Below are 21,965 nucleotides of genomic sequence, written 5' to 3' on the forward strand. Positions count from 1 at the left end.
CTGTTAGGCATTGTATTCATTACAAAGATGCATGACAAGGAAAGTCTCTATACCTAAGGGACCTGTAGAATCAGACCTTGTGTTCTGATTCTCAACCCTGCTTGACCTTAGAATCATTTAAAAATATATATTTTTATACTGTATTGGTGTTTTTCTTTCTGGCTTACTTCACTTTGTATAATAGGCTCCAGGATGGTAGGGGGAGGGAGGAGGGAGGCGGGTTCAGGATGGGGAACACGTGTATACCTGTGGCGGATTCATGTTGATGTATGGCAAAACCAATACAATATTGTAAAGTAATTAACCGCCAATTAAAATAAATAAATTTATATAAATAAATATATATTTTTTAAAACTACCAACATTCATATGTGCATCTTTTCTCCTTCTTCAGACAGTAGCTATCTTGAGACAGAAGGCATACTATCTTCTTTTCTTATTCCTCACAGCCAATCCCTCTATGTAGCAGAAATTCATTAAAACCTATTTTAAATCATTATATCAAAATGCTAATGACATACAGATGGCCAAGGGGCACATGAAAAGATGCGCAACACCACTAATCATTAGAGAAATGCAAATCACACTATAATGAAGTATCATCTCACACTGGTCAGAATGGTCATTGTCAAAAAATCTACAAACAAATAAATGCTGGAGAGGCCGTGGAGAAAAGGGAACCCTCTGACACTATCGGTGGGAGTGTATATTGGTACAGCCACTATGGAGAACAGTATGAAGATTCCTTAAAAAACTAAAACAGACCTATTAAATGATTAGACAATCCCAATCCTGGGCGTGTATCTGAAGAAAACCATAATTCAAAAAGATACATGCCCCCCAATGCTCATTGCAGCAGTATTGACAGTATTCAGGACATGGAAGCAACCTAAACGGCCATCAACAGAGGAATGAATGAAGAAGGTGTGGTACATATATACAATGGAATATAACTTATCCATATAAAAGAACAAAATGATGCCACTGGCAGAGATATGGATGGACCTACTGATTGTCATGCTGAGTGAAGTAAGTCAGAGAAAGACAAATATCACATTATATCGCTTGTATGTGGACTCTAAAGAAACAGTACAAATAAACATATTTACAAAATAGAAGCTTAGTCAAAGATGTAGAAAACAAACCTGATTACCAGGGCAGGAAGCAGGGGAGGGATAAAATGGGAGACTGGGATTGACAGATGAAAAAAAAAAAGTGAAAGCTTTAGCTGGTCAGTCATGTTTGCCCATGGAATTCTCCAGGCAAGAATACCAGAGCGGGTAGCCATTCCCTTCTCCAGGGGATCTTCCTGACCCAGAGATCAAACTCAGGTCTCCTGCATTGCAGGCAGATTCTTTACTGTCTGAGCTACCAGGGAAGCCCATACAAACTACTATATGTGGAATAGGTAACTAATAAGAACCTACTGAATAGCACAGGGAACTTTATGCAATACTCTGTAATGACTTATACGGGAACAGAATCTAAAGAGGGTAGATATATGTGTGTGTATAACTGACTCACAGCAGAAATTAATACAATAGTAAATCAACTATATTCCAACAAAAAATTAAGAATGCTAACAAACATTAAAATGGTAACATTTTATGCTAACATTAATATGCTAACAAAATCCAATTTTAAAGCAATTCTATTATCTGGATCCTAGTTGGGGCGGGGCGGGGGGGGGCGTTGAAACATAAAACTCTTAGGCTAGAAAGAATGTACTTGTAACCTCATTCCCTGTGTTAACTATGCTGATTTAAAAGGCCATATCTCCCAATGTAAAAATAACAAGTGAACCAAAATTAAAAGATAATTGCTTTGTAAAAATGGTACTGATATACCTATTTGCAATGCAGGAATAGAGAACCAACTGGTGGACACAGCGGGGGAAGAAAAGAGTGGGAAAAACTGAGAAACTAGCATTTGAATTTGAAACATACACATTACTATGTGCCAAACAGAGAGCCAGTGGGAAGTTGCTGTATAACACAAGTAGCTCAGCTTGATGCTCTGTGTCAACTTAGAGGAGTGGGAACAGCTGGGGGTGCAGGGGGTGGAGTGGGAGAGTGACTCCAGAGCGAGGGGATATATGTATACTTATGACTGATTCACATTGTTGTATGGCAGAAACCAACAAAACATTGTAAACAATTACCCACCAATTTAACATCAACATTTTTTAAATTTAAAATAAAGGTTTTAAAAAAAGAGAATTGCAACTACAGTACAACTTTATGTTTAGAAATATCTCACAGGATAAGAATTTGTCTTACCAATTTAAGATAGCCCTCAGCATCCAGAATTAAGTTTTCTGGTTTCAGGTCTCTGTAGATAATACCTAGTCGATGCAGGTAATCGAATGCTTCTGTCACACAAGCAACACAGAATTTGGAGGTGGGTTCATCAAAGCTGCCTCTGCAATGAAACCATTTTCCTTCTTAATACTCTAGACATCCTTGTTGCAGATTCTAGGCGTCAATTATCATATTATATATTTATGTAATATAAATGTTTTATAAGGCATTAGCACTAAAAAGTACTTCATAGCGCCAATGAATCAGATCATAAAGAAATTTAGGTGAATGCTTGATACCAACAAGAACCACTTTACTAAAATTTACTAAAATTAAAATGTCTACATTCAAACAATTGTTTCTGGTAATCACATCCAAACATACAAAATGGAAAAGATAAGAAAACAAGATTTTTTAAAGACATCTCTGGAAAACTCTGGAGAAAATGCAACTATTTCAATGGAGAGGTTGAACCAGACTACTGCACTTGATTGCTTGACTAAAATGACTCCAGTGTTCATTTCCATTTCCTGTCTGTATACTTTGTAATATAACCCATGTAGAAACAGGGTCATAACTCTTTCCTCTTTGGTGCGTACACCTTGATGATACCAGAGTTGCCCTGTGCCAGCACTGTGTGTAGGTTTTCACGCTAAATTATTAAAATTTGGTGGTGGTTTGCTGCATGGTATAATAGAAAGCTATTACACTTTGGCTTCCCTTGTGGCTCAGGTGGTAAAGAATCTGCCTGCAATGTGGGAGACATGGGTTCGATCCCTGGGTTGGGAAGATCCCCTGGAGGAGGTCATGGAAAACCACTCCAGTATTCTTGCCTGGAGAATCCCCATGGACAGAGGAGCCTGGCGGGCTACAGTCCATGGGGTTGCAAAGAGTCGGACATGACTGAGCAACTAAGTACAGCACATAATAGAAAGCTTGGCTTTGGAATGAGAGAAAGCAGCTTCGAGTCCTGCTGCTTCTCCTTACTGAATCCTCAGGCAAGTTGTTCGGCTGTTCTGACCCTCAGATACCTGTCTTAAAATGGGTTCACTACTGACTTAACAAGGCTGTTTTATGGATATGGCAAAGTGCCTAATGGGTACTAAGAACTGCCACCACTAAATAGACTTAGATATTCTAAAAAGATTTGCCTGTTAAACAATGATGGGAGAGGCAGATGCTTCTGTAGGTATCATGAAAGTCTCCTCAACCCATCCAGGCTTACCTCATCCTGATCCATCCATCAGTATGTTCCTAGTACAACAGATAAATCTCTGCTTGGATGCTCAAAAGTCTGTTATTAGGTATGTGATTTTCAACGGTGAACGTACATTAGAATTGCCTGAAAGGCAGCTAAAAATCATTTTCTGGCCCTATTGCACATGAACCAAATAAAAGTCTGGCATCAGGGCACAGCATTTTTACTTTGTTAAAGCTCCCATGAGATTGCGAGGTGAAGCCAGGGTTGAGAACACTGGCCCAGGGAATGCTGCCTAAATGTCTGACCTGGCATTAACCTCCACAACCTAATGCAAAGCTATCTCTTCTGTTGCCATTTTCTATTCAAACTCTGCTCTCACTCAGCAAGTAAAAGACCTAATCCTACTCCAATTTTCCTGATTCTTAAATCAATTCTCTTCCTTACTGTCTTTCCAAATTTTGTCTTTAGAGTTTAGCTCAAGGCCTTTCATGACCATCACATTTTTCTCTCTTTTCTCTATTCTGAGCTCAGTGCCCACAACACTTAGTGGACATTTACTTATAAATTGCCAACTTCTTCATCATATTTACTTTTCATGTTAAATAATGAAATGTTTTAAAATTGTATATTACATTATCTCCCCAAATATAATCCAAACTCACTGGAGGAAACCGTTATATGGTTTTGGGTTAGAAAAGTGTACATTGTTTAGAAAACCCCCATACTGTTAACTCGGAAGCCTTGTATGTAGGTGGAGCTCAGTGAACACCTATAATTTTGATTGTGTGGAAATCACTCCTTTTGTGAAGCTGAATCTTTGCAGACATGTTGCTCCGCTTTTCAGCCCCAACTTCACCACTCTCCACCCCTTTCGTCATCTCCCTTCTCAAGATTCAAAGTCAGTAACATCTGGATTTTTACTCTGCCTCATATTAACCATGTGATGTGGATGGTTGACACGGGTTTCTTTCATCTCTAATACAAGAATGACAGTGACTACTGGTACAGGGGGCCTATTACATGATTACAATGTTAGCTCATAAAATATCACTATTACTACTTGTTTATCAATTTGTTCTTAGATTCATTTCTCTTTTTTAAGACATTTTTTAAGATTCTTTATATGGACCATTTTTTAAAAAATCTTTATTGAATCTGTTACAATATTGCTCTGTTTCACACATTGGGTTTTTTGGCCATGGGGCATCTGGGATCTTAGTTTCACAACCAGGGATTGAACCTGTGCCTCCTGCATTGGAAGGCAAAGTCTTAACCACTGGAGAGCCAAGGAAGTCCCTTAGACTCATTTCTTAATGACTTTCTTCATGTTTCTTTAAATGGTCATGAATACAGCATCCTTTAGGCCAGGCAGGAATAGACAAAAGTTAGTGCGTATAATTCTTTTTCATTACCTGTCTCTTAATATACTCCACAGCTCGCCACCTAAGCAGGCCTCCAGAAGCATGTATACATACTTATTGTCCTTGAAGGTGCGATACAATCTGTGAAAATAAAAGAAAAACAGTATTATTATTAGAAATCCCATTTTAAAACATCTTCAAGTTTGCTTAAAAGCATCATCAATAACTTTTTGAAGTATGGTCCTCATCTCCTTCCAAACGTCTTACAAAGACACTGGATGTGCACTGAACGCTCTGATCCTCCCTGCTCCCCTGGTTTTTCATCTGCTGATCCCTTTATTTGGACTCCCCTTCATGCTACCCACAGACTTTCTTAATCTCAGTTCCATGGTAATAAAAGTGTTATCCACCCCTCAAGATCAAGCTCTGGGGCCACCTTCCTGATTAGCTCATTAACCCCCCTACTAAATACAGCCTTCCCTTCCTCCCCAGATCCTGAGATCTCTGCATGGTCTCCTTTAAGATCTGCCTTGCATATCAGGGCTTCCCTGCTGGCTCAGTTGGTAAAGAATCAGCCTGCAATGCAGGAGACCCTGGTTCAATTCCTGGGTCAGGAAGATTCACTGGAGAAGGGATAGGCTACCCACTCCAGTATTCTTGGGCTTCCCTTGTGGCTCAGTTGGTAAAGAATCCACCTGCAATGCAGAAGACTTCGATCTCTGGGTTGGAAAGATTCCCTGGAGAAGGGAAAGGCTACCCACTCCAGTATTCTGGCCTGAAGAATTCCATGGAATATGCAGTCCATAGGGTCGCAAAGAGTCGGACACGACTGAGCGACTTTCACTTTCACTTTGCATAACCATTACTCATGCCTGTTTTATGTCTTCCAGTTGGTACCAGGAAACAGATTCTAAGATAGAAATTTGTAAGAAGTCAGTTTAGTGGGGAATGCTCTTAGGGCCAACACCCATGGGGAGGAAGGCAGCAGACTTGGGCAGAGGGAGAGCTGACCTGTAATTTTACAAAAGCCTCAGCTTCAAGGACCTGTACCATCACTGGATGCAGGATGTACCTGGAGAAAGAGTATGGGGCCAGGTGGTTCTCTTCACCTTAGAGCAATGGGTGAGAGAGAATTAGTCAGAGTCGCTAGACTCCCAGAAGCTGGAGGAATGACAGTCTCAATCCGGATGTGCAATGTGGGCAGTGTACGATATTACAATGCTGGGGGAAAGCAGTTTCTGGGTCTTACTCGAGAGATGCCCATGTCTCCCTAGCACCAGGCTAATGCAGACAGCAGGACAGCCGTACCACGTACAGACAGCAGAAGTAATCTAGCAAATGTTTTGATATGGGCTCTGGATCCAAGCTGCCTAGGCTTGAGTCCCTGACTGGCCATTCATTAGCTAAGTGACATCAGCTTTCTCACTGCTCTTGTTAAATAAAGAAAATCATAACATTTATCTGTTTTATTTTGAGGATCATAACAATATATATATTCATTTGATTACATATTGATTATATCTAATTTTATCATTTATGTATATAAACAATATAAATAAATTACAAGATACATATAAATTATATAATATAATGTAAATATGGCCTTCCTTGGTAGCTAGGCTGGTAAAGAATCTGCCAGCAATGTAGGAGACCTGGGTTCAATCCCTGGGTTGGGAAAAATCCCTGGAGAAGGGAATGGCTACCTACTCCAATATTTTTGCCGGAAGAACTCCATGGACAGAGGAGCCTGGTGGGCTACAGTCCATTGGATCACAGAGTCGGACACGACTGAGCAACGTTCACATTTACCTTCAATATAAATATAATAATAATATAATATACACTTTAAATATATAAGATATTATTTTAAAATTTTGCTTAGAAGACTGCCTGGCACATGTTACTTTCTCAATAATAAATGTTGTCATTAACATTTATTCTTAATATGATTATTGCCCTACTCTATGCCAGCTACTTTGCAAAGGGCAGGAAATGAAAGAATGAATAAAATCTAATCCATGCCCTGAAGCTGTTCGTGATAGTTTTTAATGAATTATTGATTAAAAGAGGGGAGGGACACATAGTTTATATAAAAATAATTGGATGATTTATTGCCAGTATTGCCTGGGTTCAGATTTTTTTTAATCTTTAAAAAATATGGGTCTGAGAATATGGATAGGCAGGAAGACTCTCTCAAGGCATTTGATCAAAAAGCATAAATTCTCCTCATTACAGAGGCACTTTACCTCACCCAGAAATCTCTAAAGCTACACTCTAGGGGCATGAAAATAGGTGTGAAAATATGTGCCTTAACTGGCTTACACCACCAACCCATGAATTCACAAGAGAGTCATGGCTTAGAATATGTTTCTGTTCCAAACTCTGGTGATAGCTACAGAAAGAACAGTAACTGTAGGGAAGTGTTTCTTTCGGTATCTGGCATTGCAAGGACCAGGCTTCCCCATTGGCTCAGATGGTAAAGAATCTGCCTTCAATGCAGGAGACCCAGGTTTGATCCCTGGGTTGGGAAGATCCCCTGGAGAAGCAAATGGGAACCCACTCCAGTATTCTTGCTTGGAGAATTCCATGGACAGAGGAGCCTGGCAGGCTACAGTCCATGGGCTCGAAAAGAGTCAGACACCACTAAGCAGCTAACAACAACTGCAGGGACCAAGCTCCCTGGCAGCCTAAATGTGTCCAAAATGCTACTTTTTGCAGAAATTCAAGTCCCCTGAGGGGTTCTAAATGAATCCTTGCTTTCCAAATTCTGCATTAGGTCTGAATTAAATAAGCAATTCAATTTATTGAAACAATAATTTTATATTCACACACACACACACATACACACCCACACACACTTTCCTGAGGTTTACTCAAGAACAAAAACATCTGGATTCTGACTTCAGTTCTCAAACTTCCAATATTTTCTGTATCGTCGCTGTGACTAGGCTGGAGAACTCAGAGAAGGGCCTCCTCTTCCTCCTCTGTCCGCTTGCATAGAAGCACTCCAAAGAAGAACCTAAGATGCTAAAACTCTGGGAGCAAAACGCTCACTTACTTCACAATGAAGGGTGAGCACAGCTCTTCCAGGATCTTCTTTTCTGAGTAGACGTGCTCCTGCTGCTTTGTGTCAACGATGTGCTTCTTCCTTATACACTTCATAGCAAAAGCAACATTCTCATTTTTCACCTTAACCTAGGGGAGAAGAGAACGAGCCCTCAAAATGAACTTACTAGGAAAAATCTGCATTATCTATGTAAAACATGTGAACCAGCAGGAGTTCAAATTCTTTCACAGCTAAATAGCATGGAAGCTTTTCACCACTTTATCCCTCCAGGAGCTGAATTTTATCCAGAAGTACGCACTTCCCTTTCATTGTAATTTCCAAAAGAATTCACATAGATGGAACATGGTTCTAGAACGTTTGTATTGAAACAAGAAAAATATTCTAGTTAGAAGTTTGAGTGTATAGACATCTCTTTGGTTTTGAGTATATGACATGAAAAGCTTGGTCCACAATTGCCAAAAACTGCTCTTTTGTAATAGTCACTTTTTTGAGTTTCAAATAAAAACTATTTAATCCAAGATTCATATCTATATGATCCAATCTGCTAGCCCCTAGTCACAAAAAGCTATTTAATTTTAAATTGATTAAAATTAAAAATTCATTTCCTTCATTCGCACTGTCCACATTTCAAAAGCTCTCTAGTCACATCTAACCAGCAGCTCTGCTATTGGACACATGGATACAGAACACTGCCATCAGCGCATAAAGTTCTATTAGAGACCATGCTTTAGATGGATAAATAGGATTTTCCTTTAAAAGGAAATTTAAGAAATTTAATAAGTATTTATTCAGATAGGCTTAAAATTCCATAAGCAGACTATCTTCGACAAATAATGAAATTGTGCAGAGTTGGCTGCTCCCTCAGTTTCGCTGAGTTTGCGACTAGTTGATACCCAGACTTTCAAATCAATGGTGGGACTATTGTTTCAATTATCATTACCTAACCATACCAAAACAAACCTCAGCATTGTTAATTCAACCATTTGCCATGATTTTGATGAAAAATACAGCACATGGCTCTCTTATCCCTCCATATGGCATAAGAAACACTACAAACTCTCTGGCCTATTAAGAAATCATTTCTGCCCCCCTTTGACCAAAAGAGATGAAGTATTGACTTGGTGTAGAGTGCACTATTTGGAGTCTCCTGGCAGCATTTCAGATCTGCTCACATCCAGACCACCCAGCAGATGGAGGTGTCATCATAGTTCCCAAGGTTAGTGGACGGTGAATGGTTACAGATCTGCTGGGCAAGGAAGGGCTCAGTAGTCACCAAGGATTCAGCATCATCTCTACCCAGTAAATTCACAGGTCACCATTCCATAGTTTCCTCAGAGCATCTGACTGCATGGCTCTCCTACTCTTTGGAAGCTGATTATAAAGCTCAGAGAGGTGTGATATGGAAGATGCAGCTGAAATCTGACTATAAATTCCCAGCTGTCTTGATCAGCACTACAGAAGGCTGCTCTTCAAACATCTCCTTGCATTCAACTTCTTTTTTTTTTTTTTTTTAATTTGGATAGAAAATTTTGAGCAACCCAAAAATAGGATCATGAAAGCCAAATACAGACATGGCAGAGGAATTATTTAAGAAATGAGACTACGGTATTCAAGATTTCATTTCTGTGACCCTTTCACTGGACACATTTTTGTTTGCTTTATATAGAGTTAATGCATCATGAGTATATGTATACATAAATGTTGCTGCTAAGAAATGCACATTTTATGTTTTATAGCCTATGGGAAAAGTTACTTGGTACATTCTCTAATAGCTGCCCTCAAGAAAAAAAATCACAAAAGGATGTGGCATAAGTAGATGGAAATAGCAGCTATATTATTACAAGTTATTTAGTAGCACACACCCACTATTATAAAATAGAGTGAAAACTGTACTCTCAATTTTAGTTCAAAGTACCGTTTGGATAGCAATAATAATGCATATATTCCTCCAAGATACACTGGAATACAAAACAAAGAAAAGTCAAAAGGCGTCTCTCAGATGCTTGAAACGTAAACCCCTTACAAGCTCAACTCTTCCGAACCCACCAACGCCCAGTGTTGCGATTATCTCAAGGTTCTGGAAGGGGGATGATGAGGAAAATCTGGCCACTTTCTCCTTCAGTTGAATCATCTCCAAAGAGAGTGCTTTGGACAGCTTCCAGCTAGACATGGATCTCCTGTATGAGAAAAGAGAAACTTTACATATGCTCCCTTAGGCAAAGCAGGGGTCACGGCACACATAAATCCCACCCTTACTACAGTCTTATTTCTGCCAGTAATTACTGCCCATAGTTGCCATAGAGCTTATCTCAACTTTTATAGGATCAGATTCAGTTACATCTGGGGAGAAAACCAACAGAAAATACAAATAAAAAACAGATACACTCACACACAATAAAAAAGACAAATGTCAGACTGAGTCAGTGAGTGGTAAAAGTAGGTGAATTGTGCGGTATTTGAGATACATCTCAAAAAAGCCGTTTATAAAACAAAGAGTCTGAGAGAAAAGAAAACCAGAAAAGAGAGCCATTTCTTTTGCTGCACTTACAGGACAATATTGCACTGAGAATCTTTGCCATATTTTACTATTTTTGTTAGATTTTGAAGATTTCTCTGGCTGAACCAGAATAACTGCTTTGTGAAACATGAAAAACGCATTTCTTACTTTACGCTTAAGTATTGTTATATGGAAATACTCATTTTCCCCTCTTAATTAAAGTTTACTGCTCTGGGTTATATATTCATGAACCATTCTTCCTACAAAAGACCTTTGGCACAAAAACTGCAAACATAGTCCCTGCAAGAAAAAAAAATGCAGTCTGCCTGAATGCTCTAATTTAACTCAAACATCGGTCTTCCAGAACTTTTGACTCTTCAACTTTAATGGTACTGTCTGGTGAATACATGCTTAAGAATTCATTCTGCAAAACGTTTTAGCAAAGGATTTTCAAATAATTTTAATTTTACGAAGATTGTTTTTTTCCTATGAACCAAAAAGCATTTTCATCAGTATTACTACATTTAGAACCCAACACAAAACCACTTGGGCAATAGCTCTCTTAATTTTTAAAAAAATTCTTTTTGATGTGGACCATTTTTAAAGTCTTTAATTGAATTTGTTAGTATATTGTTTCTGTTTTATGTTTTAGTTTTCCGGCCGCAAGGCATATGGGATCCTAGCTCCCTGGCCAGGGATTGAACCTGCACCCCTTGCATCGGAAGGTGAAGTCTTAACCACTGGACCAGCAGGGAAGTCCCACTCCTTTATATTCTGAAATAAACCAGGCGCTTAATGGGCTATGCTACTCCTTGGAATTCCTGTTTGATTTCCAGGGGCAAGAGAGACTTCCTTTCTGAATTAATACTCTTTTGAACCAAGTCACCAGTCAACGTAAAGAACTCTTTCCCATGGCCTCCTATCAGGAAATTTCTCCCAAACATTACTACTCATCACCAAAAATAAGGAAATACTTATAGACTAAAATAATCTACACTAGAGGTAACTGGGATCCTTTTGTGGAAAAATAATTTAAAACAACTCCCCCAAATTTTCTAGTGACAGCACACTAAAAGTTACCAATCACATCCTTCAGTCCCCTTCTTCATCACCTGCCAGAAGTCACACCCAGCTTAGAAAAATATCTCCACTTACTTCGCATGTCTTTTCTCATCATCCCGGTTCAGGTTTGCCACATATCCTTCAAGATATTTTTGGAGTTCTTCAAAAGTCCCCACTGTTTGATTGAATGTTCTAAATGAATAAAATGAATAAAACAAAATAAAAAGCTCAGGGCTGAGAGTTAACCACTACAACTTGCCATTCTTCTTAAACTCATGAAAGCCTATTTGTATGGTTTTCAAAACTTTGCAAACTATTTTTCAATAACTTATTTACATTCAAGTTGCCATCACATGTAGATAGAATAGTTATTGGAAGTTACATAATTGATTCCATGAATTTCTGAAAGCAAAGAGGCTATCAGTGAGAAGAGACAACATTTCTGTAATTTTCTGCCTTGTGGTTCAGGTTTATCAATATTGTTCTTGTTTTTGAGAAGATTGTGGAAAGGAAATAGGCTACATGATTTGTTTACTGGGAGGTAAGTTTGGGGGAGAATGGATACATGTATATATATATATGGCTGAGTCCCTTAGCTGTCTATCTGAAACTATCATAACATTGTTAATAGGCTATACTCCAATACAAAATGAAAAGTTAAAAACAAACAAAAAACCCTCAAAACAATGATTGACTTGTTACTGTAAACAAAAACAGTATATCATGAGCTTATGAATTAATAAGCATTGAAAAAATACTTTCTAAAAATGAGAGTGGAAAGGAAATAGGTTACATGATTTGATTACTGCATCAACAGGTTACATGCATTACAGATTTTTATAATTTTCTTAATCAAATTAAGCTATTTATTTTTAAAATCAAAAATAAAATTTACCTCTTCTTTGGCCCTAGATAATACTACTTATTTTACATTCCTAAATGATTAAGTCCAAATATTTCACCTTAATGGTTCTCCAAGGCTCAGCCAACATCTTTCCCTTGACTTCCCTCCCCTCAGGGATCACAGGCTTGTTACTGGTCCCATCTAATCACCCTGTCCCCAGTTCCCCGTCTCTGGGAATTCTTACATAGGGAACTGCCCATGAGAAAAAAATAAGCCCCTTCCTCACCTAACAAATTTATCCTCTGGATTATCCTTCCAGTGCATTCTGCACTCCACACACTCTACTTTGATTCATCATTGCCAGGGTGGTGCTCTTCCCCACAAAAAACAGTGTCCTTCTAAAAACCATGCTTTACGCACCCCAGTAAATCTTAAGCTCTTGGGCTTAACAAAATAAAAGGAATGAAAATTACCTCAAACTACCTAAAACTAATAAACCTTCTTATTAATGTACCGGTGCCACATACTGACTGCCTAGCCCTGAAGACCTCTATCCACATTTAACTGATCACCAACCTATACTTACATTATTAAGTCTATCTTTTTTTTTTTTTTTTAGATTTTTTTGATGCAGGCCATTTTTAAAGTTTTTATTGAATTTGTTTCAATACTGTTTCTGTTTTATGTTTTGAATTTGTGGCCGTGAGGCACAGGGGCTCTTAGTTCCCCAGCCAGGGATTGAACTCATACCTCCAGTAACGGAAAGTGAAGTCTAAATCACTGGACCACTATGGAAACCTGGATATTTTTCATTCCCCATTCAAATCTACTCTCTTCTCTACCCTGCTCTGTGAACTGTCCTTTGCTGACTACAGAAGTGAGAAACAAAACAATATTATTTCAAATTTCCAAGGGTTGAAATTTTCAAGTAAAAGTAAATACTTCTTGTATATGTCACCATTACCTTGCTATGAAACTAACTGAAGTATTGTTGTAAACAAATTTTATTTTTTAACCGTAAGTGACATTGGTGTCAGAGTTCTCTAGAAAATCTCTGCAAACTGAAGCCAAGTTTAAACAGCTACAACATTCCAGTTGCAACTTTCAAATATGTATTTTTAAAAGAGATGAATTAGAAAAGAAGAAATAAAGAGCCATAGGCTTTCAGCCACTACATTGCATTGCAAGGATGGTGCCCTTTATTCAGACAACATCTGGATCATTTCCTGTATGCCAAGGACTCTGTCAAATGCTGGCACAGCAACAGCAGCGAACAAAGTAAATGCTCCTGTTCTCATGCAGGAGCTGAAGTGTGGGAAGACAGATGCTAAACAAAGCCATCACATCAAGTGGGAACCATGGTGTGAGGGCACTATGGGAAAATTATCACGGGATCTTAATCTAGCCTTATGAGTGATAACTACAATGATCATACAATTTATCATCCCAAATGAATGCTTTTCAGAGTGAATGGGATGGCCAAAATATTAGAATAACCAGAACTGTCCCAGGAAATTCAGGATGTAAGTCAACTCAGTCATACCTGACGTCCAGTTTCTTTCACACACAGAATAAATTCAAATAACTTTTAATGTCTCATTGTGTCTAACACGTCAGTACCTTGTATGTTATAAGAATCTCAACTATGCATATGTAAATTATGCATTTGAAAAGTATAAGTTTCCAAATAATTTATAAAATCTATAAAAACCATTCAATCCCTTATATGGATTATGAATACACAAGATATTGCACAAACATTTGGTTAAGTGATTACAATACATTTTTAATCCAGAGAAATTCATAAGATCTTACCACATACACACAGCTAAAGCTCTTTAGCGCATGTATGTATTTTTAAGGAACTCATACAGAAAACAATGCAATACCATATCAATATATTTGAGAGCTGCCAGCAAAGATTACCTTCATCTGAACATACCTGCACTTTCTAACCCCATGCCTTTTTATTTTTTAAGTTTTACTTCGCCTGGAAAGACTTTTACATTTCCTCTTTGCCTAGAATTTTAAGCCCCAATTCCACACTTAAAAAATAAAGTAAAACTTTTCCCACTTCACTACACTGTGACTGCTTCTCTTTCTGAACACATGCTGTGGGAACCTAATGGCATGGTGGAAAGACTGTTAAAAGGAAGTAGAAGACCTGGGCAGGAGCCTTTGCTCCATTTCAGATGACACTGTTGGGGAAGTTCTTTACCTGAACTCACTTTTCTTATCTGTAAGGGAAAGATTAAAGAAACTCAAAGTGATACTAAGAATTGTTATTCTATGTGTAAAGATGGATGTTAACTAGACTTACTGTAGTGATCATTTTTCAATATATACATATATTGGATGATTATGTTGTACCCCTGAAACTAGTATAATGTTATATGTCAATTATACCTCAACTGAAATATAATTAAATAAATAAAAATTGTTAATTTTTTAGGCATGTTATGTTATTGTGGTCATCTATTATAAACAACACTTAGCTTTTAGAGCTGCTACTAAAATTCATAGATGAAATAATTTTATGCTTCTGATTTGCTTGAAAATAGTATGGAGAAGATAGGAAGGAGATGGCAAAGTGGTACAGATAAGGTTTTAAATGATAATTGCTGTACTTGCATGACACAATATCATCCTGTCTATTTTTTAATATGTTTGAAACTTTTCATAATAAAAAGATTTTATAAAATAATCCAAAGTTCTTTCCAGCTCTAAATCTCTATGATGTTATGTTCAATAAAGATTTTATTTAATTAGCAATCAATTACATATTCCTGTGACACTTGTCATTATACTATTTCATATCAGCATTTCATAACAGTATGCCCTGTTTCTTTGACTACACATGGCCTAGCTCTGGTATACTTGAATTTCCTTTTTCATATCTAGATAGTCAACAAATATTCAGCTGATTAATGACAGATTGAAGGAGTCAGATTCAAATATGATTCGAAGTGAGTTAAGGACACAAACTGAGATATTCTAAAAAATAACCTCAGACACTTAGAGATTAATGTTGACACACATCTCTTCCAAATTACTACAAATGTTAAATTAAAACTTCTCTGGAAATACATCTAGCTAATAAGCATTTTATATTTTGAGAGAGGCTTTGTTAAATTTTTGACTGCTTAGAGCATTTTACAAATAAATTATGAAACTCTTCAGTGTGTGGTGTGTGGAAAAATCCATGAGTCCTAACAAGCTTGTTTCTCTGGAAGATGCAGAATTTAAATCAGTCTATTGCTGATATTTATGTACAAACTCTGCTCACAAAATATTTAGCCCGTCAGCATCTGCCGCTGCCACAGACAGATTCAGATCAGAAGGCCTGGTTCCTTCCCATGAATTTTAATACAATGTCCTCGCAGCTGAGGATTGGCCAGCGTTTCCAAATGGTGATGAATGGGAAGACAGATGGGCCCTTGGAGTAACAGAAGGCCGAGTCTTCAAAGGTGGCAATTGCCGGCATTCTCTAACAACATCAGTATACTCACTCTCGATCTATAACCAGGCATGCGACATCATTTTCTTCGGCGATGATGTTAGCTGATCTGACGTCTTCACTGCAGACAAAAACAGGAAAAGTCAATTTTCTAGTGAGAAATTAGACATCTATTTTTATTAGGGACTCTGCGACTGATATGAAATACCGTCACTTAAACCTTCCAAAGATGATGTGTTTCTGTAACATCATAATTTACACTCCACCCCTTCCCCCCACCCCCAAAAAAAGGATTTGAAATGTGTCCTAAAAATATGATGTGCACGAGGAATCCAGAGGAGAATAAGATAAATGCACTGGGAACGTCAAGGAGTCAGTGAGCGCAACCGTGTATGGAATTTCATTCTGTGTTCCGTGCCAGCGCTACTGAAATAGCTCTCCTCTGATCAAACAGGAACTGCTGATTAACAAGCAGCCAAAATTGAAATGAACTGACCAAAGAAATTTATAAGAAAAACCTTGAGTGAGTAACTCATAATGAACCAAACAAGAAGAAAACCCAAAGAAAGTGCCATATCACCCAGTGAATTAAAGAAATATTAAAACCTTTCATTTTATAGTCTAAGATGTACCATTTCCATGAAAATCCCTGAAATCAAAACATGTCTTACAACTGACAGTGACTCATAGTGTAATTAATAGCACTGTCTTTCTTTCTCAGGGGTGCACAATATATCAGTTGTTCCCTTAAATACAATGAGTTATGGCATATGATCTAATGATGGTAAATTTAATTACCTAATGAATACCAAGGGTCAAGCATTGGGGAAAGTATTTCTGTAGGTACCTTTATTTATACTATTTTTTTTCCTCTATTAGTCACAAACTAGAGACTCCGAGGAAAGGTACATCCATATGATACCCAGTGCTCTGAAAGCTACTACATTTAAAGTAGTAGCCTATAGCAGCAAGCATATTAAGACTGCTTTTAACAACTTCACCAAAACTGGCATGTTCCCTCATCTTCCATTAGTGACAGGACAGGGAAAACTTTGACAGCCTGTATCTCATTCCAGAGAATTCCCCTATCCACATCACTAGCTTCCAGAGACCTTCAGACATAACCCAGAGCCCCTCCCGAGTTTACAGGGTCCTAGCTAGAAAACATTGGTGAAAACATTTCAGCTTAATGTGCTTTTGAGTTGGGAGCTGGGTAGTTTATTCTCGACTTGTATGTGATATCTATACAGATATGTATGTAGGTATCTATACAGATATGATCCTGGATATGGGTCAATTATTTGATTTGTAAGTTCAAAAAAAAAAAAAAAAGGCATGGCATCCTTCTCACTTGTCACTGTCATGATTTTGACTAGGAATATCTTCTACAAAAATTTATAAGTATTAGATGTTTACAAATACACACGTTTCTTTCATAATAACCGTGTAAGTGTCATAGATCTATTTTTGCACATAAAATGCTGAAGGAACTCCTGGGGCTATTTAACATCAAATCATCGAAATACACAGAATATAAGGAATACTGAATCAGTCAGTGGCCCTAAAGAGTGACAGCATAAAAATACACAAAAATGAAAAAAATATATGTATCCAACTCTCCTTCTCATTGATTCTAGCTTTACGTTTTAAATGCTTTGGGGAGCAGAGTGTCTTTATTAAATATAAATTCCCATGTTTCTCATGGGAAAATACTATAATTGGCTGGCTGCAACAGAGAGCATAAATTATTTCAGATCCAGCATAACCAGACAGCATTTTTCCTTTCAAAGAGTTATTTTGAGTCTATGGTGTATTTATAAAGTTCTCTGCACTTTTAGTAATTTAGACTTTAGTAATTTTGCTTGGGGGTATGAGAAAAGTTATGTGCTAATGTTAAGAACAAACACATTGAAGTCTAAAATAATGATATTACATGATTGTATTACATGAGTGTATTCATATTCTGTCATAAAAAAGCAAACAAGAAGAGGATTATTTCCCTGTTATTGAAAACAAGTTCATTACCAGCTACAAAATGGAAAACAAAAATTCAACTTGTCTTTACATTCAATTTTTAAACTGTTTACAAAATAACCATAACTTAGCTTACTAAGTTTTTAAGTAGTTTAATTTTCTTTAAAAACTAAGAGCTTTATGATTTTTAAAGAACCAAATTTGTTTTCAGGTAATTTATGAAGATTTTTTCATTGCTCTGTACTTAATGTAATCCTAGCATGTCAATCAGCAGAACTTGTAGGCTTCACAGACAAAAATTAAAAAGGAAGAAATATGAGCAGAAACGCTACTCATTTTTATAAGTATAAAGATGAAATAAAAAGTATTTAGTAATAACATAAATTTTAAGTTTTCTTAACTAATTTCAAGCATTCATTTAAAAACATGTAATTTTTAAAAAAGTGTGTTGCTCAAAATTCTAACTTGATCTTTTATAAAGTTATCTTATTTAAGAAAAAATTTTTTTAGACTTGAGGTTATTTTCTGAATTCCAGGAAGCACATAATGCCTTCTGAGACATTTGATTAATCTTTACAAATGTTTTTCCATAAGTTAGGTCAACAGTAAATAAACTCATATCTCAAAAGGCCAAAGGTTCAGGTAGAAATGTCAAATACACTATTTTGAGCTGTTTTTAAAACTTGCAAAATGAGCCTATAAAAATCCTTAAGAAAACATTACTTTTGACATAATGATTTAAAATCACAAAAATATGGGAAGTCATTATTTGATCATTTTTAAAGGGTAAAACAGGAATTATAAAAACACATTCTTACAGGAAAATTAAAATTTTCAATTTCTTTCTCTCTTTTAAACTAAAAATTCTAATAGAACACCAATTTTATTTTCACTAGCAAACTTAGAAGACTTCATGAATTTATTCCTCTGGAAAATTAGTACACTTATTTCCTGCTTAACAATGAAATTTTAAGAAGTCAGTAAAATTGCCATTTATTTCCTGGATAGTTGGTAGCTCTATTTGACAACTCTATGTGGGTATGAAGTACACATGTAAAACAACAAAAGAATTATTTAAGTGTCATATACAAATTCATGAACTCACCTGATAAGAGCTTTTTCTCCAAAATATTCTCCTTTCTGCAGTGTTTTTATTAGCTGCGGTTGATCATGGCCTTCAGTACTTTGGGTGACTTTTACCTAAATGATGTCAGACAATATAAGAAAAGAGAGAGAGAAGAAAAAAAAAAAAGGAGAATCTGAACACATATCCATTCAACCAGACTCTCCTGATCTATATAAACTTGACTCAACAAGGAAAAAGACAAGTCTTTGCTTTATTCTTGCAGTAGTTACAATCATCTAACTATAGTCATTTCATCTGGGTGGACTGAAAAATCCTGTGATTCGACACGATCAAATGACACCACCTTTTGTAAGAGGAAGCTTTCATTCAAATCTCAGTGCTCAAAGTATTTTACATGAATCCAGTTATTTCTTCCTAGGGATGCTCAAGGAAAGTAATAATGGCCTTATGGGAAATTTATTTTTTCAAAAAACCAAACGGGGTTGACAAATCAATCAAGAATGAGACTGAATATCAGGAATTCTGAATCTCATGTTTCTGACTAACTTGTTGATTTCTGTGTACCCTCTAAAATTGAAAGAAAAATGAGTATATGGAGGAAAGTCCACAACTTTCCTGAGAGTCTCAGTGTGATCCACAGTCCAGGAAGCCAGAGTCAGACAAAAACATCAATATTCCTTTTCGCGACTAGAATTATTCCAGTCCAACATGCTAAGAAGTGTTGCTTTGTGCTGGTTTGAAGTTCTGATGAACATTTATTCATTTCAAAAAGTGTAAATGATAAATGAAATTTGTTTATTCACCAGAATTCTTTCAAACCATGAGGTCCCGGTTGGGGAGAAATGATGAAAAGTGGTACAGAGTGTTCAAAAGTTTCTCAAACTATTTTGTCAATTTTTTTCCATTTCTGGGGTCTCCGTCCAAAGTTCAACCACAAAACAGTTTACAAAGGACAGTGTCTAACGCTCTGATGATAAACTCTTCCAGGGAAGGAAGAGTGTCAGTAAAAAGCTGACACTTCAGAGACATAGATGCTTAAAATTTTATCCTTTTCTTCAGTATCTCACCAATGCTTTTTGTCTCTGAGGAACACTGCAAAGAGTCAACCTAAGAACAACTGGCAACATGTTATCCACTCAATATCTAGGTAAAGGAATATATTGCATATATTAGTGTAAATATGTTGCATATATTAGTGCAAATTTTTCATCAGCATCTAAACCAACTTGAGCTCCTGTGTATGATTCAAGTTCTCAATCATATTGTTCTACTGCACGATGCCTGATTGCTCCGTCAGTTATCTAGTTCATTTTCTACCTGTTGTTTGTCTACCTGTGGGACGGGAAAATATTACAGCCCTTGATCTAGAACCCTTGGGCCGAGAATCACACAATCGTAGCTAGAAGGGACCTTTAGAAATAATCCAGTCATTTTACATACAATGAAATGAGGTCTGAAGAAAGTCAAGTGACCTGACTAAGGTCACTAAGAAATTACTATTGCAGCAGGAACCCATGATAAGTCTCCTGTGGCCCCAAACCCAGTGCTCAGACTGCCTCCCCTTCCCCCTCCTCCCCAGGTGTCTTCTGAGCAGAAGCTCCGTTGCCTGCTCAACGGAGGCAGATGACTTAGGCTGCAATGCACAACACTGCTGCTTTTATGGCAAACATTTGAAATGCTTCTTTAGATTTACTTTAAGCAAGCTTTCATTAATATTTACCTTTCCTTTTGCTAAAATGAAGAACGTACTTCCTTCCTCGCCCTCTCTAATAATGTAATCTCCTTTGTCATAGTATTCCTATTGGGATGAAAGAAAAGGAAAAGGTTAGATGCAGCAGAGATATACAGATGAACATAAATGAGACAAAACTTGTGTTTTTGAAATGAATGTTCCACACCCATTTCTGCCATTTTTTGCTTACTGTAACTGTGATCTTCTTAAATATTGTAGTCAAAAGCCGTGGAAAAGTAAGAAGACTTTTGCTTGTGTACCTGAATGTATGTTTATCTTTCACATACACACACAAAATATTCACCTGGAATACTGTCAGTCATGGACACGAAAGACGTGAAGAGAAATGAGGGCAAGGTAATTATCAGAGATATGCAAGTGAGCTTCACCCAAATAATCTAAATATAAACTGTTTAGGGAGTTGCAACAATCTAAAACTGGGTCTAGAGTTTAGAAAAAGGGCAAACATTATCTTATAAATTGAAAATACTATCCCCAGTGGGTATGGCGGAATATCAGTCTCAATTCTTATTCCTTGCAGAACAATGGTTGGGAACATTATACACAATCTATATGAAAGGAGCTCTTTCATATGGATTCTCTCCAAAGATTTATATCATGAAAGGTTGACATTAGAATTTTTTACATGTAAATTCTGTTCTTCAACAAAGTTTAAACTTGCAAAATCTCAAATTATCACTTATTTATTTGTTTCCCTCATATAAGTGTGTATAATCAGAGAATATTTTGGCAGGGAAAAGTAATTCATCCACCTGTCAGACCAAAAGAGTAATTCAGTCTCTTAGAAAATACAAGATGGATTAAACTGTCCACCCCTACTTTCCTTTAATTTGATATTGCCTCAGAGTCATAGAACTAAGATGGATATCTTAACTTATACAAGCAAAAATGGGCTTATTTAATTTTTGTAAAAGGCATAAAGAACAACATAATAGCTCCCTTATTTTTCTTTTAGAGTTGAAAATAAAATCCAAACAACACTACTTTTGTGTCTGCTATATTTCAGTACCTTCTTTGGTTATTTACACTAAAACAGATTTACACTTATAGAATAAGTATTACTCCTGATACTAATAAACATGCCTTTTATTTACATAGCACAGTGTACATTTTGCAAGACATTTCAACGTCTTGTGGTAGGAAACACAGTATCTTTGGGGAAAAAGTACTTTCAAGCCATAGAAATATAGATTCAAATCTCAATTCTGCTTTGAATTTCACTTTCATCAATTCATAAAATTCAAATGACATTTACTTTCAAAGACTGAGAGAATATAAGAACATTATTTTTCTATTGCATCTGTAAGAAAGTAACCACGCATACTTAGTGGCTTGGAAAAACCTCCATTTATTATCTCAGTT

At 36.8% G+C, this 21,965-nt stretch overlaps 1 protein-coding gene across 1 annotated transcript in view; it reads right to left on the minus strand.

The window, feature by feature from the left end:
• The window catches only part of PRKG2 (protein kinase cGMP-dependent 2), a 106,761-nt gene that overhangs the window by 39,417 nt on the left and 45,379 nt on the right, over nt 1-21,965 (minus strand). Inside the window, exons 6-13 of the mRNA XM_052642024.1 lie at nt 20,571-20,648; nt 18,869-18,963; nt 15,842-15,910; nt 11,582-11,680; nt 9,953-10,106; nt 7,921-8,057; nt 4,914-5,003; nt 2,280-2,421 (exon numbers count right to left, since the gene is read on the minus strand). Of these exons, the coding sequence (XP_052497984.1) occupies nt 2,280-2,421; nt 4,914-5,003; nt 7,921-8,057; nt 9,953-10,106; nt 11,582-11,680; nt 15,842-15,910; nt 18,869-18,963; nt 20,571-20,648 (864 nt within the window). The remainder of the gene's footprint in view (nt 1-2,279; nt 2,422-4,913; nt 5,004-7,920; nt 8,058-9,952; nt 10,107-11,581; nt 11,681-15,841; nt 15,911-18,868; nt 18,964-20,570; nt 20,649-21,965) is intronic.

The sequence above is a fragment of the Budorcas taxicolor genome, chromosome 6 (assembly GCF_023091745.1).
Source record: "Budorcas taxicolor isolate Tak-1 chromosome 6, Takin1.1, whole genome shotgun sequence".
Lineage (NCBI taxonomy): Eukaryota > Metazoa > Chordata > Mammalia > Artiodactyla > Bovidae > Budorcas > Budorcas taxicolor.